General features: G+C 38.5%; 1 protein-coding gene across 1 annotated transcript; it reads right to left on the bottom strand.

Annotated features, from left to right (window-relative positions):
* Window positions 1-877: 877 nt before the first annotated feature.
* CCNC (cyclin C) lies at window positions 878-22,467 on the bottom strand. Its single transcript, XM_026666603.2, has 12 exons — window positions 22,286-22,467; window positions 19,894-20,000; window positions 17,968-18,052; window positions 17,760-17,829; window positions 16,474-16,525; window positions 15,629-15,684; window positions 14,385-14,420; window positions 12,215-12,306; window positions 11,602-11,669; window positions 11,165-11,244; window positions 9,953-10,071; window positions 878-1,606 (listed from the first exon to the last, which is right to left on the bottom strand). The coding sequence occupies exons 1-12, from the start codon at window positions 22,315-22,317 to the stop codon at window positions 1,552-1,554; spliced, it is 852 nt and encodes a 283-aa protein (XP_026522388.1). The 5' UTR covers window positions 22,318-22,467; the 3' UTR covers window positions 878-1,551.
* Between the last annotated feature and the right edge of the window lie 1,685 nt (window positions 22,468-24,152).

The raw sequence follows: 24,152 nt of genomic DNA, 5'->3' as shown, positions 1-24,152 counted from the left end.
AGCGTTTGCATACAAAAACACTTTGGTTACCCTTAATTCAGTGACATATCAAGTAGACTCAGGCACTGCTGCTTTTAGATCAAGTTTTAGAACAAGCACCATTTGACAATACTCTTTCAACCAATGTTCCTTTGTTTGAATCATGGCAGAATAATGCTCCCTTTGGGTGAAAAGCATCTTAAAGCAGCCTTTCCCAACTGGCACCTTCACTATATACTATCTCCCTAATCCTCCACTAACACAACAATGTTGGTTGGCCTGAAGGCAACGGTAATCTAATACAGTGGTCCCCAACCTTTTTTATGCCGCGGCCCGGAACCGGCATCAGCTGGGTGCCGCGGCCCAGTACCAGCATCAGCTGGGCGCCGCCATCTTGTTTTGATGAAAAAGTGCTTCCGGTGAGCTTTCTACCCGGAAAAGCTCACCGGAAGCACTTTTTCATCAAAACAAGATGGTGGCGCCCAGCAAACCAGCGGCCTGGTAGTATTTGTTCCACGGACCGGTACCGGTCCGTGGACCGGTGGTTGGGGACCCCTGATCTAATAGAACTAGAAGGCATCGTGTTGGGGAGAGCTACTTCACACTGAAATACAGGATACTTTTAACTTGTTTTAGGGTCCCAAACAAATAGTCCATGAAAATTTAGGGCTCTGGACTAAATCCCTTTTTAAGTGGGGAAGTCTGACTAAAGAACACAGCAGATGGCCAGAGTTTAAAAAAAAGGGAACATCCTGTCTTTGAATGATTCTTGTGTTAATTTGTACAGTAATTTATATTTTATTATGGAATCATATTCTCAAATGCTTCTGTTTTCTCAAGAGAAAAGCCATTCCTAGTAACTGGGAAAGCAGAAGGCAAACTTCTAGCACACAACATATTCACCATTATAACCTCAAAGAGGTTAGATTTATTTGATTGGATTGCAAAATATGTCAAGGACTTAATAGCACATTCTTTCCTAAAACAGCCAGAGTTTTCATTATATATATTGCACTTTGGGGGTATCCTGGATTTCCTCTTGCAAACTACAGGTATTGTAGAGTACCTCCTTAAACTTCGGATGAGGAATGCAACATTTTATACATTTTAAGGAATTTTTTTTATCTCTTTTCCCTAAGGCATTTATTACAGCAGTGCATTCTTAAAACATCCATTGGCAAGTATATATCTGAACAATTAGGATCTCAAATCCAACTTCTCAAGTCATCTCTTGTATTCCATAGTTAAACTATAGTTGCAAGAAAGATCCATTCACAGTTATCCTTGTTTGTTTTAAGTTTGTTTAACTCACCACTATTTCTTTCAAATAACAAAATTTACTATAGTCTGTCCATACTGAATTACATCATTATTTTTATCCAGTTTTTGATTTCTGTTGTATCACAATTCAAATGGGTGTATGTTTAAGGAAAAGCTTTTGTACACTTGATAGAAACTTTGTGTTCTATCTGAAAAGACGTTATTGAAACCTTCTGTCCATGTCTTCCATGTATGAAAAGATCCCAATGTGTCTTAATCCAAAGTGGTCCACAATTCATTTCTTTGGAATGTCTAAGACTGGCTGTAGCTAGAATTCTGACTTCCATTTGGACCCTGGTCACTTTCACTGTTTGAAACAAAAATATTATAGGAAAGTATTACATTATATATTTATTATTAAAATTACTATAAACACATTTGATTTTAACTTTAAGATAACCTTTATTGTTGTTTTTTTTACTGTGAGCACATTGGCATACATTAAAATGAAATTTTGTTGCCTGCTCTCAAAGTATATATCTACCCCTACACTTTATTATTATATATACACTGCTCAAAAAAATAAAGGGAACACTTTACACAATGTAAAGTGTACATTGTGTTACAACAACACAATGTAACTCCAAGTCAATCACACTTCTGTGAAATCAAACTGTCCACTTAGGTAGCAACACTGATTGACAATCAATTGCACATGCTGTTGTGCAAATGGAATAGACAACAGGTGGAAAGCTTAGGCAGTTAGCAAGACATCCCCAATAAAGGAGTGGTTCTGCAGGTGGTGACCACAGACCACTTCTCAGTTCCTATGCTTTCTGGCTGATGGTTTGGTCACTTTTGAATGCTGGCGGTGCTTTCACTCTAGTAGTAGCATGAGACGGAGTCTACAACCCACACAAGTGGCTCAGGTAGTGCAGCTCATCCAGGACGGCACATCAATGCGAGCTGTGGCAAGAAGGTTTGCTGTGTCTGTCAGCGTATGTCCAGAGCATGGAGGTGCTACCAGAAGACAGGCCAGTACATCAGGAGACGTGGAGGAGGCCGTAGGAGGGCAACAACCCAGCATCAGGACCGCTACCTCCGCCTTTGTGCAAGGAGGGACAGGAGGAGCACTGCCAGAGCCCTGCAAAATGACCTCCAGCGGGCCACAAATGTGCATGTGGCTGCTCAAACGGTCAGAAACAGACTCCATGAGGGTGGTATGAGGGCCCGACATCCACAGGTGGGGGTTGTGCTTACAGCCCAACACCGTGCAGGACGTTTGGCATTTGCCAGAGAACACCAAGATTGGCAAATTCGTCACTGGCACCCTGTGCTCTTCACAGATGAAAGCAGGTTTACACTGAGTACATGTGACAGATGTGACAGAGTCTGGAGACGCCGTGGAGAACGTTCTGCTGCCTGCAACATCCTCCAGCATGACCGGTTTGGCAGTGGGTCAGTAATGGTGTGGGGTGGCATTTCTTTAGGGGGCCACACAGCCCTCCATGTGCTCGCCAGAGGTAGCCTGAGTGCCGTTAGGTACCGAGATGAGATCCTCAGACCCCTTGTGAAACCATATGCTGGTGCGGTTGGCCCTGGGTTCCTAATGCAAGACAATGCTAGACCTCATGTGGCTGGAGTGTGTCAGCAGTTCCTGCAAGACGAAGGCATTGATGCTATGGACTGGCCCGCCCGTTCCCCAGACCTGAATCCAATTGAGCATATCTGGGACATCATGTCTCGCTCCATCCACCAATGCCACGTTGCACCACAGACTGTCCAGGAGTTGGGGGGTGCTTTAGTCCAGGTGTGGGAGGAGATCCCTCAGGAGACCATCCACCACCTCATCAGGAGCATGCCCAGGCATTGTAGCGAGGTCATACAGGCACGTGGAGGCCACACACACTACTGAGCCTCATTTTGACTTGTTTTACGGACATTACATCAAAGTTGGATCAGCCTGTAGTGTTTTTTTCCACTTTAATTTTGAGTGTAACTCCAAATCCAGACCTCCATGGGTTGCTAAATTTGATTTCCATTGATAATTTTTGTGTGATTTTGTTGTCAGCACATTCAACTATGTAATGAACAAAGTATTTAATAAGAATATTTCATTCATTCAGATCTAGGATGTCTTATTTTTGTGTTCCCTTTATTTTTTTGAGCAGTGTATATTAATCCCTTTCCATTTTGAATACATAGTAGAAAGACAAAACTTGAGAAATCACTCTGTTGATACTATATGGAACAAAACTGACTAAATCTAAATTATCTGGTTCGGACACCACAAAGCTGCCTTCCAGATGGTAACGAAGAAAACAGGTCATGAAGGCAGATTTCAATCTTGCCAATGAAACATCATCCTAATTTTCCCAAGTTGCAGTGGTGCACAAAATATCTTACCATATGGTGTTACTTGCTTTAGTATTTAATAAAATTTGATTTAAATAGGTAATATAATTTAAATCACAATAGTACATATTTTTATTTTGATATTCAGGATTGCATAACGTTTTGTTGCAATATGACAAAGAAGAGTGAAATGGCCTTTAGGATCATCTTTGGGGTGATATCTATCCTCATTTGGTCTGGCTGCTACTTTTAATTCAGCAATTTCAAATACTTGACTGTCTGGCAAGGCTGTGTATGCTTCAAAAATGATTTGAAAGTATGCTATCCAGCAGGGGTCTCCAAATTTAAGATTTAAAAAGCATGACTGGGGAATTCTGGGAGATGAAGTTCATAAGACTTAAGGTTGCCAAATTTGGAGACCCCTGCTATATAGCTTCTGTATATTCACTATACAGACTATTGTTTCAAACTTATAAATAAGCTATTGCTTTATAGAGTTGACTCATTAAAATGAATTTGACTGCTAAAGCAGCCTCATTTTAATCTGACTCTCACGAACATTTATTTGATTTGTCAATCGCTTACAAGATAATAAATATAAGTATAAACATGAGTAAGAATACAGGAAATAGGTATAAATAAATGGGGACAATAGGACAGGGACGGTAGGCACGATGGTGCACTTATGCACGCCCCTAACAGACTTCTTAGGAATGGGGTGAGGACAATAATAGTTAGTTTGAGGTTAAAGAAGTGGGGGTTAGAGGATGTAACAACAGAGTCAGGTAGTGTATTCCAGGCATTGACCACTCTGTTGCTGATGTCATACTTTCTGCAATCCAGTTTGAAGCGGTTTACATTGAATTTGTATCTGTTGTGTGCTCTTGTATTGTTGTGGTTGAAGCTGAAGTAGTCACTGACTGGTAGGACATTGTAGCAGATAATTTTGTGTGCTACGTTTAAGTCTAACCAAAGGCAGTATACTTCAAGGTTGTCCAAGCCCAAAATCTCAAGCCTGGTGATATAGGGTATTCTGTTGCGAGCAGAGGACTGTAGTACTCTTCTCATAAAATACTTCAGGACTCACTCGATTGTATTAATGTCTGATATGCAGTGTGGATTCCAGACTAATGAGCTGTATTCAAGTATTGGTCTGGCAAAAGTTTTGTATGCTCTAGTTAACAATTCGATATTTCCAGAGGAGAAGCTTCATAAGATTAGATGTACAACTCTTAATGCCTTTTTGGCAATGCTGTTAAAGTGAGTTCTGGCGCTTAGGTCATTTGACATGAGAACTCCAAGGTCCTTGACAGAGTAAGGATCATCAACGAGGTCATATCCGCCTAGTTTGTATTTGGTGTACTGTTTTTTTTTTTACCAATGTGTAGGACAGAGCATTTGTTGGTCGAGATTTGGAATTGCCAGATGTTTGACCATTCAGACACATAATCAAGGTCGCTTTGAAGGATAGTAGCATTGTCAGTGGTGTTGAATAGTTTTACGTCATCCGCAAAGAGGACGCAGTTGCCTATAAGGTGATCACAAAGGATATTTATATAGAGTATAAAAAGTGTGGGTCCTAGAACACTGCCTTGGGGGACACCGCTGTTAACTGGAGCAGGGTTTGACATAGTGCTCCCTATTTTTACTATTTGTTGCCTGTTTGACAGGAATACAGTAATCCACTTATGGAGGGATCCAGAAATGCCATAAGAGTTTAGTTTTAACAGTAATTTGTCATGTACCACTGAATCAAAGGCTTTGCAGAAATCTATATAAATTGCGTCTATAGCTTTACCCTGGTCATGTAGAGTAGAACATATGTTTTTGCAGTGTAGGAGTTGTAAATTGCAGGACATTTTTTTCCTGAAACCAAATTGTTTTGGGGAGAGTAGGCTGTTTGACTCTAAGTGGAGGGTATGAATTGGTTAATGATTGATTCCATGACTTTGCATGTGACACAACACAGTGAGATTGGTCTGTAGTTTTCAGGCTGGGGTCACCTTTTTTGAAGATAGGGATGACCGTAGCTAAGGACCATAGGTTTGGTAAGGAACTGGTTCTGAATGATATCTCATATATAATGCTTAGGGGTTTCGCTATGACAGAGGAGAGCTTTTTTAAGAAGTATGAATATAATTCATTGGAGCCAATAGATAGGGATGGTTTGAGGTTTCATAGTGCCTTTTCTATGTTATCTTCTCTAAAGTCAATATATAGTAGGTCATTACAGTTTGTTGTGGTACGACTACCGTGTTTCTCCAACAATACGGCCTCCACCAATAGGAAGGCCCAGCATGTTTTTTGGGCATAAAATCAAATTAAGCCCCTCCCCCCAAATTTAGGCCTATTTTAAAATATACAAAATAAGGGGGAAGGGCGGGGAGACTTGCCGTTAGGAGCGCCCGGCGGGCCGGAATTCCTCGCCACCAGCCGCTCCTAACGGGCGATCATGGCCAAGCACAGAGAGCTCCCTACTCCCACCTTTGCTGCAGACACCTTTGGCACCCACCGCTGTTGCTTTCCCTTCTGCCCATTCCGCCGCCACGTTTGGAGCTGGTGCTTCTGTGTTTGGAGTGCCGTCGCCATTTGGAGCTCCAAACGCGGAAGTGGCAGCTCCAAACATGACGGCGGGCGATCTTTTTATTTTGGTCCGCGCGAAGTTCAGAGCGAACAAGAGAGGGAGACTGCGATGCCTCCATCCGAGATGGCAACCTCACTAGTGGATCACAACGTGGCTGGAAGCCCGAATCGGCGGGATACGATGGCGATCTTTTTGGAGCGAGAGGAATGGGAGAGAAGAGTTGCGAGGCGTAATTTGCAGGAGAAAGTGGGTGTACCCCACGGCAGGGAGCCCAAGGAAGAAGGGCTGGTAGGCAACGGAGAGCGTCCCGTAGCTCCGGAAGCAGCCTAGAGACGCGCCCGGGAAGAGGCGCAGATGCTGCCTTGTAGTCCCCAAGCCAACTGCGTGCGCCGCCTTTAGTTATGTGCGCTCCACGCTTTGGGCATCTCCGTGTGATTGCGACCCTGTCCTTTCCACCTGGCGCCCTTGCTGCTTTCTGGCTCTTTAGCAAGGCATCGCGGTCTCCCTCTCATGCTCGCTCTGAACTTCGCGCGGACCAAAATAAAAAGATCACCCACCGTCATGTTTGGAGCTTCCGCATTTGGAGCTTCCGCCACTGTTTGGAGCTCCAAACAGCGGCAGTGCTCCAAACACGAAGCCAGTTGCTAAAGAGGCAGAAAGCAGCAAGGGCGCCAGGTGGAAAGGGCAGGGTCGCGATCACACGGAGATGCCCAAAGCCACGTTGTGATCCATTAGTGAGGTTGCCATCTCGGATGGAGGCATCGCAGTCTCCCTCTCTTGTTCGCTCTGAACTTCGCGCGGACCAAAATAAAAAGATCGCCCGCCATCATGTTTGGAGCTGCCACTTCCGCGTTTGGAGCTCCAAATGGCGGCGGCACTCCAAACACGGAAGCGGCAGCTCCAAACGTGGCAGCGGAATGGGCAGAAAGGAAAGCAACAGCGGCGGGTGCCAAAGGTGTCTGCAGCAAAGGTGGGAGTAGGGAGCTCTCTGTGCTTGGCCATGATCGCCCGTTAGGAGCGGCTGTTGGCGAGGATGCAAGGGGGGGAATTAAGTCACCCCCCGAAAAGACGGCCTAGCCGTTTTTTCGGGGCTCAAAAAAAAATAAGGCCCGGCCTTATTATGTGAGAAACACGGTAGGAAATGTGGGGCATGAACCATTGCTGTTTACAAAGACTGAAGAATGTGTTGAAGAGATTGGCCTTTACAGCTTCATCATTGCAGTCTTTCCCATTTGGTCCTTTTAGGGGTGGGATGGTTCTTGATTCTTTAAGTTTGGTGTTGACAAAATTGTAGAAGGCGTGGGTGGATTTTGTACATAGGAGGTTTTCCTCTTGCTTGCAGTGGTAATTTGTGCGTTCTGCCTTTATCTGTTGGCATAGGTTGTTGTATTGGTTTTTCAAGTTTGCTACATAGCTAGTTTTGTTTTTATGCCACAGCTATCTTTTTTTAAATTGAAGTTTCCTTATTGTTATGGGTAATTTGTTTTTTTGTTTTGTTTTGTTTTGGGGGGTTACTAATGGTATATATAGTTTAATGACTCTTTCAAGTTCAAACAAGAATGCATTATAATGGTCTTCTGTAGTATTACAGCTAGAGAACAGAATGTGCCAATCAAGAGATGATAGGTCAGTATCTATGAGATCATAGTTGGTTTTTTTTGAAGTTGTATTTTGGGGATCCATCATTATGATCTTTGTGAGGGTGTAAATTGAGACAAAAGTCAATCATACTGTGATCACTGTTTGAAAAGGGTTCTTGTATTTGTAGGCCATATATTGAGTTAGAGCTACTGCAGAAGATGAGGTTGAGGCAGTTGTTGAATCTAGTGTTGTTAGTTACTAATTGATCCAGTCCCAATGTAGTAAGAGCATTATACAGAGTTGCATGTATGGGTTCTGATGTACATTCATTTAGTGTCCAATTTATAAGAGGTAGATTGAAGTCACCAAGGAAAATGAGAGGGTGAGGGCAAGAGGCAGCACATGTTAACAGTGAAGTTAGCTTGTTTGCATGAACTATGTCATTATCCAGGGCTCTGTAGCATAGTAAGAAGCGGATTGTGGCATTTGAGGACAGTTCACAGATGATGGCCTCTGGGAGAGCAAGTTCCTGTGTAATTTGAATCTTTTTTAGATTTAGGGATTTTTTTTGTAGAAGATAGCAACTCCACTTCCTTTACAGATTTTGCAATCTGACTGATAAATGTGATATTCGCTGACTGTGGTAATGGAGTCTGGAAAAGATGCATTTAACCATGTCTCACAGACAAATATAATGTCGAATGTGGTTGTGCCTAATAAGATGAGGAATTCATGCATTTTGTTTGCGAGGCTTCTTGTGTTGAGTAGTTTGTATTTTAGATATGTAGTAGTGGGTCTCTAGAAAATGCTGGCTATTTATGTTCACTATGAAGAAGTACTGTCCTAACTCAAAGGCAAACTACTCTATTTTTGCACAGGAAAAAAAATATTTTGGCCTTCCAGAGTTTGCAGAGTATTTTCTGGGAAGGGAGAGGTGTGTGTCAAGCAGAATAGGTACAATAAATCAACACTTAGCCCATTTATTATCTATACTTCCCTCTGCAGTAAAATGCAAAACCAAATGATGTTGGAAGATAATTTATATTAAATTTCAATGGAACAACCAAAGAACCTACAAAGCCTGTAAAAATGCAGCTGCCTTCTTTTTTACCTGAGTCAACCAAAAGAACTCAAGCATAAAATGAGGAGAAGTCAAATTGCACGTGACTCTCAAATCTACCAACAACCGTCTATGGAAGTTGAATAGTGAAGGATTGCTTTTATGTGAGTAAGGCATGACAGGTACCCAACTTGTTCCTATTTCAATTTTTTTGTAAGAAAATTGAAGTGTTCCATTTCACTTAAATTAATCACAACTTAAATGATCTTTATGATTGAAAAATCATTTCAGAATTAACTAATCCCTATTAGATTACTAAACAAAAAGGGTAGGTATGGAATGAATCAATGGATCAACTATACGCTGAGATGCATTTTGTGTATTTAACAGCAAGGCTACATCCAAGTCTAAAATTATTTTCTCTACAAATGGATTATTCTTGTTTTACAGTGGATCATTTATTCAAATATTTATTTATTTATTAATTATAATATATATTCAAATTTATTCAAAAGTGGTGGGACTCATCTCTGGGGAGGATGAGTCTGCCTACCGAGATGAGGTGGATCGGTTGTTTTTGTGATGTGGAGACAATAACCAATAAGACCAAGGAGCTTATAGTGGACTATAGAAGGAACAGATCAGACATCCAGCCCTTGCTTATCAATGGAGACCGAGTGGAGCAAGTGGCCGGTTTTAAGTTTCTGGGGGTTACCATAAAAGAGGACCTGACCTGGGGTGCTCACATTGCAGCATTGGTCAAAAAGGCCCAGCAGAGATTATACTACCTGAGACTTCTCGGAAAACAACAACTGAATGAAAAACTGCTGGTGATCTCCCACCGCTGCACCAGAGAGCATTTTAACTTACTGCACCTCTGTATGGTTTGCCAATTGCACAGTGGCAGATAGGAAAGCACTCCAGAGGGTTAACGTCATTGCCCAGAAGATCATTGGTTGCCCTCTCCACTCTTTTCGATTCAATGTGTGGAGGGTGAAGGATATGTGTTTGTGTTTATTTACATGGTCATAATGTGCACTGAAAATGGTGTTTGATTTCATTGTACAAAGTGCAATGACAATAAAGTAAGGTAAAGTAAACTAAACTAAAATGAACATATTTTGAAAACTTACCTATTTGGAGGTGGTTTGGGCTTAGGCATCTTGCTTAGAATTGTAGCCATTTCTTTTCTTTCATCAAAGTTTTTCCATTGCTCATACAATTTTAAAATGACCCTGATTATTTCTAAGATCTAAAAAAAAATTAGATGAAAAATAGTTTTGTGCAAATCTATGGTGATTGCAATAAGTATGTATGTGCTTCAATATAAGAAAGAAAGGTTTGAAAATATTCTGGGATCAGGGAGTTTATCCTGAAAACATTTTGCAGGCCACTATTTTTATCCTTTGAAGGGAAAAAAGGGCAAACTATCCTCAAAACACTTTATACCTTAATGCCCTGGTTTTTAAATCTTAAAATTCATTTTAGAAAGTTTTTAAAATTATTTTGAATTAACATAGCATTTTCTTGCGGGCTAATGTAAACTTGTGATGGACACTTAGAAACCTCTCACTCACCCATTCTTAAACCTGTTATTTAGAGGATGGATGTAATGGCTCAGCAGTTAAAAATGCTGAGCTTATCAGCTGGAAAGCTGACAGCCTGGGTTTGAGACCCTAGTGCCATGCAATGGGGTGAGCTCCCGTTCCTTGCCTCAGCTCCTGCTCACCTATCAATTTGAAATCATACAAATATAAGTAGATAAATAGGTACCACTTCGGTGGGAAGGTAACAATGTTCCAAAGACTTGGTGCATAGCCATGTTGGCCACATGACCACAAAGTGGGTCTTTGGATAACGCTGGCTCCCTTGGCCAAGAAACGGAATGAACACTACTGGACAGGGAAATCCTTTACCTTTTTTACTGCCATTTAGTCTCAACAAATGGCAGCAATGGGCTCAGAGCAGTGTCTGGACTGATTAATACTCAGATGGGAGACCACCAGTAAATATCAGATCTTGGAATAAAGTATGGATAGTGGTTTTTGTATTATTGACCAACTATTTAATTGCACCCATTCAATCATACATCAAGCTCAACACAGAATATGCAATCAATAAAATGTTTTGTAATTACTATGCAGTATCTTGTTGGTATTGATATATAAATATTACATTAAACAATTTTATCTGTTTAAATTATATGTTTTTCAATTTTTCACCAAGGGATACTGGGCCAATAAGAAACTTTTTATCTTACCCATTTTGTTCACTTGCCTAATAATGTACCAATCCAGACAAGTTACTTTCTGTAAGTCTGTAATTATTAAATAAAATATAACTACCTTCTCCATATCAACAGAGAGTTCCGCAAACCACTGTCTAGCATCCTTTTGCTGCACAACACAAGCCACATGTAGACAAGCTGTAAAGAGAGCATATGGTTGAAAGGTAAAATTAAGATGCAAAACTTGTGGTACAAGTGCTTTTACATTATTAAATGAAAAACACATTGTCAGAACATGTTCTGTGTGCTACTGTCTCCCTCTCCAAACTGGATTTTCAATTATACCATTCTACAAATGTAATTATTAACATTCATTTTAGGATGTACAGTTGAAGAATAGTTTTCCAGTTTACCTGTATGTCTGGACAATGAAAGTTCAATTATAAACTGAAAAAAAAATAATAGTTGAATTTCTATGAAAATGGCCATGGATGCAACTCTATCTTGAACCATTCCATTCAAATAGTGATACGGTACACACAACGTGTTACATACCTAGAGCTATCATGAAAGGAGGGTACAGCAGACAAAGATCAGTTCTGTATGTGTCATTCACTATCCTCCTGCACAGACAAAAGCAACAGATCAGCAAGTTGTCCTTCAGGACTCCACACAATGGAGTCAAAGCAATATGAAACTGTGACATGAGCTTACTTTTCCTTTAAATATAGTATCTAATGTAATGGGTATAATCTGAGCAGGAGGCCATAATTCAATATACCAGTATATCATTTCTATGTCTTTTTCTATATGGAGCATTGGCATACTTTCCCCCAAATAAAAGAACTCTGCAGTGAGATATAAGGTGTACTCGTCTTTCATGCAGTAAGGCAAGCTTCGTCGTGAGCTTTTCAGTTATAATATGTTCAGACTATAAGAATGAATAGTAGAAGATCTGATGGATTATCTTCATTCATAAAAAAAATGATATTTCGGTCAACCCCACCCCCACCCCTTTCAAATCAATAAATTAAACAACTTTATGGTTTCAGGCATTTTCCAAAGTGGATTAAGCAGATTCCCTAGGCAACAATTTTATTCAGGTCAATACTTTTCATAGGTTTTCTGTTTAGGCTAAAGGACTTTTTAAATAGTCTGTCTTCATTACCAAGCAAGAGGCAGCAGCATGTCTTCTTGGCCCATATCTTGTACATATTGAAGTAGAGGTCTATAGGGATGATATACTATCAAACAGCAGTCCTAGGGAGATTGCATTTAAGAAAAATGTTAAAAGCAGCAGCAGCATCATTCACAATACACAAAATGTTAAGTACTTCTTTGATGTTTATAGTGCCATTTATTACAAAGACAGTAGATGGCTTCACATAAATAATTCCTCTCTAGACTGACTGGCAGTTTACCAAATTCTATCACCCTCTGAGACACAAATGCTGACATATATGCAGCACACACAAACACAATTTGCCAACAACACCCTCACTGAAAATAAACACTGGCACAGTACGCTCTATTACGGAATAACAATATACAAGAAGCTTTGTGAGAATCCTATTAATATATAAAGAGAATCTGAGTGGGGAAGAAACAGTATCAATCTTTAGTGGTTTCACTTATTTTGTAAAAAATAAAGTTTGGCTTGAGTAACATTAATAGAAGAAGAGTTGGAAGGGACTTCTAGTCCAACTCCCTGCTCTAGCAGGGAATTTCAGTTCAAATATACTGTTTCAGACAAATGGCTATTCAATCTGTTCTTTAAAACCTCCAGTGTTGGAACACCCATATATAACTTCTGGAAGGCAAGTTATTCCACTGATTAATTCTCCTGTCAGGAAATTTCTCCTTAGTTCTAGGTTGCTTCTCTGATTAGTTTCCATCCATTATTTCTTCTCCTGCCTTTAAGTGCTTTGGAGAATAAATTGATCCCCTCTTTTATCTGGCAGCCCCTTAGATATTGGAACATTGCCGTTACGTCACCTCTAATCCTTCTTTTCATTATACTAGCTAGCCATATTTAATTCCAGCAATATATTCAGTAAAACATATTCTTCATATGTTTTAGCCTCTAAACCCCTAATAATCTTTGTTGCTCTTCTCTGCACTCTTTCTAGAGTCTCAACATCTTTTTTGATATAGTAGCAACCAAAACTGGATGAAATATTCCAAATATAGTTTTATCAAGGCATTATAAAGGGGTACTAACAATTCACGTGATCTTGATTCTATCCATCTGTTAATGCAGCCTAGGATTCTGTTGGCTTTTTTGCAGCTGCAGTACATTGCTGGCTCATATTTAAGTGATTGTCCACTAGGACTCCAAAATCCCTCTCATGGTGGAGTATCCTTTGTAAGAGCTTTCCTATTTAAAACGAAAAGCAGGACACTTTCTCATAAACAAATCTGTATGCTTATAGACCCTTAAGTCAGCTATTTCAGTTGATACACTGGACACTTTTTTCTCATGCAATCTTAGATCTATAAATTACTTCTCAGCTCAAAAACCTGGCATCAGTTCTTTCTAACTCCATGTATGGAATTCACATAAAAAATAGGAAATAGTACACAACCTTCTCAATCTGTAGCTCTTCATCCTTTCTCTAAGATTATTCTCCTAGCCCATTATATCTCATCATTCTTTTCTCACAGTACAGATCAATTCAGTTGTTCTGGCACACATGTGAAAAGTAGCAACATTTCAAGAGATGATGGAATATTCCAGATATAATCAGCATATAATTATGCAGAGGAGTTGTATTTGTACTATTTGTGTTACAACAGCAAGAGAGACCGGGATTGCTGCCACAAAGTGATGCAGTTGGTAAAATGTAACATCACGTGGCTACACTGTTCAGTGATGACAATCCCAAGCAGTCCCAGTTGCCATTGTAACCCCAAAATTCCTGTATAGGCCATGCACAATTTGCAGGCGGCTGGGGGAGGCCCTTGCAGGGCTAGCAGAGGCTCTACATGGGTAGGGGTGTGCTGAGGATGGGAGAAAAAGCGAGAGCAACTTGCAATTTTCCCTGCTGGCTTCCTCATAAACTTTGCTTGGGGTAGCCAGCAGGGAAGGTCGCAAATGGTGATCACATGACCCCCAACTCTCTGCAATATTACAATTACACGCATGGTATCTAAGTGCCTGGATCACAATAATGTGATTGGGTGTGTGTGTGCTATGGTCACCAGAACTTCAAAGACCCTGTCATATGTCCATTTTTTCAGTGCCACCATAACTTTGAACAGTCACTGAATGAATGGATATAATTCAGTGACTACCTGTACAAAAGATTGAACAGAATGTACAAAGTAAATGAACTTACCATTAACTCTAATAGATAAAATTCACATTCTAATATCTGTATAGAACAAAAAAAATGTATTAATTACAAGGACAAAACTTAAATAATATGTGCATCATAGATTGTCCTGTTCTACGATCAGCTGGATCTAAACTATTAAAATTCTAAATTTGGAAAACCATGGGAACAAAAACATATAGACTTTTTTGTCAGCAAGAATAACATCTGACATTTCCATTTCAATAAAGGAAAACATAAAACTCCTTTTTGAAAATGCATTTTACTCCACCAATACCTCTTTTACAGAGGTTAACAGATTTATCACATATTTCTTTTTTGCAATCAAATTAATTCATTCAGCTTCTATAGCCACCAACTCAGCTAAGTGACTCTTTTACAATTCTAAAATTATAAAACTATTTAAAAAAACATTAAAACAATAAAAACATCTGCAAAATAAATAATATAAACAGCAGCCATGAAGATTAATCAACTATTAGTAAAGCCAAGTAATGGGGCTCTTTATATATTCTGAGCCCCAAGCCTGGGTACATAGCAAGTTTTTAAAGTTTTGAAAAAACCTAACAGGGTTGGGTCCATTCTAATATCTGAGGGAAGAATATTCCATAAGGAAGTACAGCAGAAAAGGCTCTTTTTTGTTCTTGCCAGTCAACATTTTTTGGCTGACAGGATTTGCAGCATGTCTGTTGGATCAGACTGAACGGGTAAGAAACTCTTGGAAAAAGACGGTCCCTCAGATAATCCAGTCACAAGCCATGTAGGTTTTCAAAGGTGATAATCAGCACCTTGAATTGCACCCGTAAACACACCAGCATCCAGTGAAGCTCATAGAGTAGTGGTGTTACATGTGTCATGCAGCTGGCACCATTTATTGCCCATGCAGCCGCATTTTGCACCAGTTGAAAGTTTCTGAACGCTCTTCAAGGGCAGCCCCACATAGAGCAAGTTAGTGGATAGTAATCTAGTTTAGGTTTTCCTCTTCTCCAAACCTCACTCCTAGAGTCTTTCAGATGATGACAAAATGGCAAGACCCTTTTTTTTTAACTTCAATTTTCTATTTTTTAAAACAATTTAAAACAGCTGGGAGTACAGCAAAGCATAAACTCCCTGTCACTCTCTGGAAACAATGTTCTGATGTGTTCTCAACATCCCCACTCTTCCACATACAGTAAAAGTCTTTTCAAAATCATTTGCAGAGAAAGGGAAGTGCTAAGGCCAGAAATGTTTTTTTAGAGTATACTTACATGGTTCATCCTATAAGGAAATTCTTTTGGAAAGGCATACGAAAACCTAGTTTTCACTGCAATGAAGAAAAAGTCAAGAATGCTTTTTAAATGAAAGCAATACAAATTAATTTACCATACTTCTCTCTTTACACCTTAATTTAATTAGAATACTAGACGCTGAATGCAGGGATTTATGTTTGAAAGTGCAAGAGAACAAGAGTTAATTATTAAGCATACTTATTTTTTATATCTGACAGCAACAATTTATAGGAATTTACAATACAAAATAGTGACAAAGCAAATATTTCTGTTTAACATTTTGGAATATATACTGGAATCAGTTTATACAATGTTTATCAGTTTCTGCAAGTTTCAAATATTATCAAATGGAAAAGAAGCACTCACTAGTTTAGAAAAATTAAATACTGTAGCATACAATTTTTCTTCTTCTATTCAATCATGTCTAATTCTTGGAGACTGTTTGGGCAGGTCCCTGCAGTTTTTTTGGCAAGGTTTTTCAGAAGTTGCTTGTCACTGCCTTATTCCTAGGGCTGAGAGGGACTGGTGCACAGTCACCTAGCTGGTTTTATGAACTTATGGTCTCCTGGTTTCTAGCCTGTTGCCTTTAGCCACTACATCAAGTGGCTCTCACCAATACAATACTATCCAATAGCACTGTATTGCATTACATTTTATCATATTGAATCATACATTACAATAAGATAAAGCTTAACAGTTTTTTTAGTTTTTCATGTACACCCATACATATGTGCCATTCCATATGTCTGAATACGATAACTAAAAGCAATATTTGATTTTAAAATTCCTTTGAAAAGTGACAACTTTACAAAAATTCCACTTACATACAGAAGTAGCAGCAGATATCAATCTTGTATTTGAAACCACACCAAATTCCTAGATCATAAAAAATAAAATAATGGTAGAAAGTACACAATTCCAGAAGCACTGGATAACAAAATGTCAAACTTTGGTTACTATATGAAATTACAGGGGATGCTCTTGATCTGTGGGAAAAAAAGAAAGCAAGGGCACATTTTGTTCTGATTGGCAGCCTTGTCCAAGCCTCACTATGCCCAATTCCACAATACCCCATGTGATCTGATTTAAAGCTGCTCCGCCTTTCTGGCCATCTTTATTGTTTAGTTAAAATCACAGTATTTTGCAGATTCAAGGATTATATTACAATAAACATTTTTTTTTCTTGTGTGAGAAGAAAGCCATTTTCTTTCTTTTCATCGATTTCCAATGGCTGCTATACTGTTGGCAGAAAGCCACTGTGATGTTAATCCCCCATAGCCAAAAGGCAGGAAAACCACCTGCAAAGCAAGCACTGAAAGCCCAACGGATCAAGAGTCAAAAAACGTCAACTGGCTGATATGACCAGCAAAATGCTGTGGAGGCTGGGACGGGGAAGGCCAAACAGAAAAATCCTATCAGAAACAGGATATTAAATGTGCTAATTATTTATACAGCCACTCCTCATTTAGTAACTACCCCGGTTGGTGACCTTCACAAATTATGATGGTAATAAGCAGTAATAAAAATTCACTTCCAGCCAATGCATGGACTGACCGTGAAATTTCATGACAACAAAAGCCTTCAGTGTGAATTAAGGTCAGATAGCCGAGATTGTTAACTTGCAGTTAGAATTTTAAGGGACATGCTGTACTATGAAGAAAAATATTTTAGGAAGAGATAACTAGTTTAAGCAATTTCTCCAACATGTGAGGGATGAAAAAGTAGGGAGAAAAAAAAGACACGTATTTGCAGACTCTCTCTGCAGTGTGTGTGTGTGTGTGTGTGTGTGTGTGTGAGAGAGAGAGAGAGAGAGAGAGAGAGAGAGAGAGAGAGAGAGAGAGAGAGAATGAATTACATGTTCATTTATTGACCATTTCAGTTTGTCCAACAATAAAGCTGCTAGAAAGAATTGCAGTTGCTAAATTTGATGGTGTGACCAAGAGAAGAAAAACTAATTTACTCATTCATTATATCAATTCATTGTATTACTAATGAATTACTAATAATTGGCTTTATTTATTTCAAAAGAACATGGAAAAATAAAAATCAGCAAATCACCTGCTCTCTTCACCCTGTGCAAAGTTCCTCATGTAGCAAGCTACCTACTTACCTCTACTTTGGATGCCAAAAATACACACGTGGGAGCCATTAGCACTGGATCAATACTTTTTAGGGAATACCTAAAAAGTTATAATACATAATTTTAAACAGAAGAAAAGGGAAAATTACTAATCCTAACACTTTTAAAAAGAGACGTAATAATAACAAAAAAGATTTATATAGGAAAAATGAGACCATACTAGAGCTCATGATCTTACCTGGCATAGAATCTCTTGAAATAGACAGTAGCAGTGGCAATAACTTGTTGTCTTAGTTTCAAATGTTCACCTAATGCCTGAATAACTTAAAATAAAAAATTTTTAAATGAGTTAAATATTCATAGTTCAGTTTTGTATTCTGCAACAATTACTGAAACTGAATCCCAGAGTTGCAAATATTTTTGAAACATTGTTACATTATGTTCCTATACTTATTTTGGTTCTAAAAGCCCATTCATAAGATCCCCCAAAGATGAAATAATATATTTTATATTTTATTTTATAGGTGAAGATTGCAAACTGATACTATGACACAATAGATACCATAAAGCATTGAAACTGTAGTTAGAAAAACTAACATTAAATGCCTGCTTAATATTTCTGATTGAAATAACACTTCAAAGGAGACTGCACAGTTGGGATTATTAAATCTGATTCCTAAAATATTATATAGTAAACTATGAAATTGAACAATGCTAGCATTTTCTATGATTGGCTACTAAGCTGAGTTTGTTTAAATTCAGGCAGATGATATTTCCAGCTCTTGTAATGCATTATTCAACCTCTCCAAAAATGACAAAACAGATGCAAGGCATATTGAGGTATAATTTACACGTGAAGAAAAAAAATTATATTATCTGTAACTTCATGCAATTATCAACGTACTCTTATCCAGAAACTTAGGAACTTCACTCTGTGTGAAATGCCAAGCTTTTGGTTATCAGTTATCATATACAGAAAAAGAGATATTGGTCCAATGAATTAAGCTGCCAGTATCAACACAGTTATGGAGTTGGCAAAGGCAGCAGGTGCTTGAAGTATGACATATTTCATCTATGGAAAGGGAATAGGGTGCCAGGGGAAGGTAGATCAGGAAAAAATATATCAGCTGCTCCACACAAGCTCTATCTGCCAGTTGGCTAGAAAGCCACCATGGTGTCAGCTGTACAGGTAGCTCATTTGGCTTTCCAAGCAAAGGATATGTTCCAAGCATATTGGAAGCATCCATCCAAAATACCAAGCAGAGGTAGAGGCACAGAGTGACAAAACAAAACATAAGATGGTTACTTGATATTTTTCCAGACTCCACTATCCATTCATAATTTGAACATGGCAATGTTTTATCATATTTCTGCCATTTCCAAGATAATTCACACATCAATGCTCATTTTAAAGGTTGACAGCCAAGCAAGTCCTTTGTACACAAGGTGGTTGCCTAAATAATTTTTTTAAACTGTGATAAATCTGAAATGATCAGTGGAATTTTATTTAAAGTACAGCTTTGCTGGCTGAGGAATTCTGGGAGTTGAAGTCCACAAGGACTTATAGTTGCCAAGGTTGGAGACCCCTGACCTAGAATAAAGTTTAAAAGACACCCAAGCACTGTCTTAAAATGCAAGGTTAAATTGTATTTATCGATCTTTGCTACTATTGGCTCTGACTAGAAAGTAATGATATGCTTGAGTTTCAATACAAAAGAACCACTGAAATTAGTCATCATTTTAGAAATTTATTTTGCTTTTCCAAAAATTTCCTCAACTGCCATTTTGGTTTCCCATCATTTTCAGAAATGATACCAAAAACTTAGAATATTAACACCATTACAAGCAACTTAAAGCCTTCTCCACAAAAAAAGGGGAAAGGCCTATATATGAATGGGGTTGCATATAGTTTAGAATCGTAATGTTCCAAAAGGAAAATATACGTCTAACTTTAGGGGGAAAAAAGTGGACCAATGTTATATTTAAACCAAGCAAGAGTCCAATGGAAGCATGCTCAAGGGCCTGGAAAAATGTGCTTCTTCTAAAAATCAATGTTAAATCATTGTATTTTAAAAAATAAAGACAATCTCACTCATACACCCCTCTCTGTCTCACAGACACACAGAGAGAGAATATATCAATAACTTATTGACATCATTGTTACCATTTGTAAAAAATATCTGTAGTTTCCAATATTCTTCTTCTGTTAAAAATTTTAAGTCTTTTTGGCGTTCCTTCAGCAGATCTTGTTTATCCAAAATCCATTGTAAGCTACAGAGAAAGAGAGACTACTTTTAGATATTTGAACAGATGAGATCTAGAAAGAAAGAAAACATTTTTTTATCCTTTATTATATGACTTGATGTCAAAGATACGTATTCTCCTGAGTCAAAAGTATTCAGAATTATTATTTTTTCTAATGCTGCTTATATTTCTCCAATGTTTACTATTACCAGAATTTGAAAGCTCAGTACCAGGCCAGGAACAAAATTCTGGCAAATAAGAAACTATCATCAGACTTTGACAATCATTTCAAACAAAAAATATTTTATATGAGACCTTTTATAATCCAAAGATTATAATCAATCTCTTGTTAATAATGAATTTGTTCTAATAATTTTCCCTTTTCTAAGAATTTGTTATTTTATTTAAATATATATGTGAAAACTAGGATGATGTAATAGATGTCCAAGTAGAGTTCAGACCTACCCTCAAGCAGACGATGACTTTGAACTACTTGCATACATGCATACTAATTCACTCACAACAATCCAAGATAGTTGTTGTGCAGATAAAACAAAAGGAAAACCATATATCAATTGTCTTGACTTCTTGAAGTAAAGGCAGTATATAAGACTAATACATAACAATATTTATTTTAAGTTGCGTAAGGAATTTTAGATAGTTCTAACTTCTAATTTATTTTGTTTATATTTCATATTTCTTGACTACCCATCTCCACAGACAAATTGCATACAAATGTTGTATAAACCCCACTTTCTATCTCTAACTCTTTTACCAATAACATTTTTGTAATACTATGATTTCGAGTTATATGGCTGTATATTTTGTAGGCATTATTCATCCCAGGTACATTTGTCTGTCTAGTACAGAAAAGTCTGATTTCTGATTAAAACCCAGCATTTAAATCACATATTTAAGTTATATTTAAATAGAACACTTTCAAATGTTCTCCATGAATCTTGGTTTCTTTAGAAATAGTGGTTGCAAATTATACTCAAGCAGCAAAAAAAAGGAGAATCTTACCATTATAGCAAATATCATTAAAGATTTTCCCCCATGACAAGATTCCGAATTATGTTACTCAGAAATAACATTGCAGCAAATATTTGAACTAGAATCATATTATTCAATGTGATTACATTTTTGCCATTCATGACATTTTTCCCTTTCATAGTACAATATTGCAATTTAGTCACCTTAACATAATGTATTATGTATGTGAATTAGAACAATATTCATCTGTGTGAAAGTATTTAAATAAGGCTAAGCTATTTTGGAAAGAAGCATACACATGCCAGTACTTTCCTCATGATAAACCCAGGGTTATCAGAATACTTGTTTTTCGTTTTATCTGCTGCTATAAGAGTTTAACAAGTAAATCTTCGTTTTTGTACAAAGGTTATAATAAGAACAAAAAAAGATAAAATATAGTATCGAAAAGCAAAGAGGTGTGATTATCTGAACCACACTGCTACATTGAAGGGAAAATCAATATTTCTAGTAACAAAAAACCTTTGGGATGGGGAGTGGAAGTTCTACAGCAAACCTGTACTAATGCAGCTTGGAGTATATATTTTTACTTTGTCAAAGTACTTGCACTTATAAGGAGCTGTTGCTTTGTAAGTACCACAGAACGTTCAATAAATATGAATAAAGCATGTTCAAGCTGGGGCGAAAAAACTTCAACTTTTCTTTATACATGCACGGTCACACATGTCCAGGTTTGGTTTTTTTTGTTAAAAAAAAACATGTCCAGGTTTGGTTTTTTTTGATAAAAAGATAAAAATAATCTTGTTGGAAATAACCCATGTTCTAAACATAATGCATACACACACACACAAAATATGTGTATAAGCTGCATATATGTGTGTGTGTGCACGTGTGTGCACATGCATTATGTTTAGAACATGGGTTATTTTCAACAAGACTTTTTATCTTTTATTTTTTTTATCGATTCTAACAAAAAAAAACTGGACGTGTGACCATGCATTATAAAGAAAAGTTGAAGTTTCCCCCCCCCCAGCTTAAACATACTTTATTCACACTGAACGTTCTCTACACATACACACACACATACACACAAATAAATGAATTGAAAGCTCAATCTGCACAGGCATCTCTCTCCCAGGCATACAACAACATCCCACTACACTGAAATCCATCTCACCGTCTGCACTGAGAAAACACCTTCCTACAAAGAAAAGACCGAGAAAGCCTCTTACTCTCCTCGCAACTGCCCGGCCCCGCGCGCCTGCATTCCGCACCACCTTTTCCTTACTCCCCAGAACCCCCAGACTGCAAGGACAACTCACTAATGCGAACTCTGCCAGAAATTCCCGGCCATGTAGAGGGGTCAAGGTGGGAACGCTTTTTCTTTCCTGCTTGCCGGTAGCCAGGGCAAACCCTTCTTTTCTTCCTTCTCTTTTTCTTCTTCTTCTTCTTTCCCCTACCCCCACCTTCCAGGAACAGGAACAGGAACAGCTTTAGCAGCAGGAAGGAGTCTGCAAAAACAGCAGCACCCATACGAGCGGCGACCTCACTCCCTGTTCTGTGCTCTTTCTCTCTCCGTCCGGCGGCTCGCCGCTTGCTAGTTGTCCCGTTCCGCGGCAGACAAGTTCCGCTTACGGAAATCATAAATTAGCCCACGGGGCCCTTTTTGCTTATCAGTGAAATTGGACGTTACGCGCGCTATCGCTTTATCATAGATCTTTATTCTAAATGATGGCATCTGCCAGATAAACACATACTCACTGAATACGATAATTCATTTCATTTTATCTCAATATCAAATATCAAACCAATGTGATTGCTACATTAAACTTAATCCTAAAATGGAAGGTTTGCTCCATTTTAAAAAAAATCAACCTCCCTCAAGTCAAACTGATCACTACATGAATATATTAGTGTTACTGGGTTTGGTTTGGTTTTTTATAACCATGCAGAATTGTTTCACCTTTGCCATCTATTCATTTTTTAACTTCTCTGTCTTTCAACCCTGGTTTTTCCTAACTCTCAGATCTAAGTTTTAACCACATCTGAGCTGTTTAGTAAGGTGACCAACCATCCTCCTTTAGGGAGGACAGTCCTCCTTTTGTAAGTTCTGTCCTCTCTCAAAAAGTGTCCTACATGTCTTCCTTTTTGATATTCGAAGACTAATCTGTAAATCTCCGTATTTGATCGATGCCGATCCAATCCGTTGTGTGCGATGTGATGTATTTGTATTTGACATGGTGATTCGTCAAGGCTCGGTACAGTGCGACAAGACGCGATTATGAGATGCATGCGCTCCACACAGGAGAATTGTTTTGAGAGAGTGTGCCACGCACAAGGGTACGCTGTGTGCAAGAGTGCACCATGCGCAAGTGTGCGCCACGCGCAAGTGGCTTTGTTTTTTTCCCCAATTTATTTGTGTCCTCCTTTTCATTGTAAAAAAGTTGGTCACCTTAAGATTAGTCAAGGGCACCCAGTATGTTACTTGCTGAGCTTTTCATTATTTTCAAGAACCCAAACATTTCCATTACCTTTATTTCATTCACAAATGTTTTGTATTATCCTCTTATAAATGTTTATTTGTGTCATTAATCCTTGCCTATGTTTTGGATTTTTTTCTTCAATACCACTGTAATTTACCAACCAGAAAAAACAGAGATGCAATCCACAGATGGTACAACTGAAGTCCCAGCCTTGTGTTTATTTCCTCAGGATTAATAGCAACTGCAATAATACTTAGACTTATATACTGCTTTACAATGCAGCTCTCTCTAAGTGATTTACAGAGTCAGCATATTGCCCTCAACAATTTGGGTCCTCACCCCCACCTTGGAAGGATGGAAGGCTGAGTCAACCTTGAGGTAAAATTTGAATTGCCAAATTGCAGGCAGCCAGCAGCTGGCAGTCAGCAGAAGTAGCCTGCAGTACTGCACTCTAACCATTGTGCCACCATGGCTCAATAGATTCAAACTGTTTCCAGATAATCTCACAAGGATTTACTGAACCCCCATCCAACTCTGACCAACTGTAAATGAATTTATCCTCTAGATGCCTTGCAAATAAATAAGTGTGGATTTGTAATTGATCTTCTGCCCCAACTTTCCCAAACAAAGATTTGACTTAAATAGTTTGCTAGATGACAATCTGGATGTGATTAGCTTGGAGAAGTATTGACACCTCAGAGCTATT

This window comes from Notechis scutatus, chromosome 1, assembly GCF_049901735.1.
Source record: "Notechis scutatus isolate UNSWTSFEM ecotype Mainland chromosome 1, rNotScu1.2, whole genome shotgun sequence".
Taxonomy (NCBI): Eukaryota; Metazoa; Chordata; class Lepidosauria; order Squamata; family Elapidae; genus Notechis; species Notechis scutatus.
The sequence above is the reverse complement of the archived record's forward strand: the minus strand, read 5'-3'. Positions and strand labels throughout refer to the sequence as shown.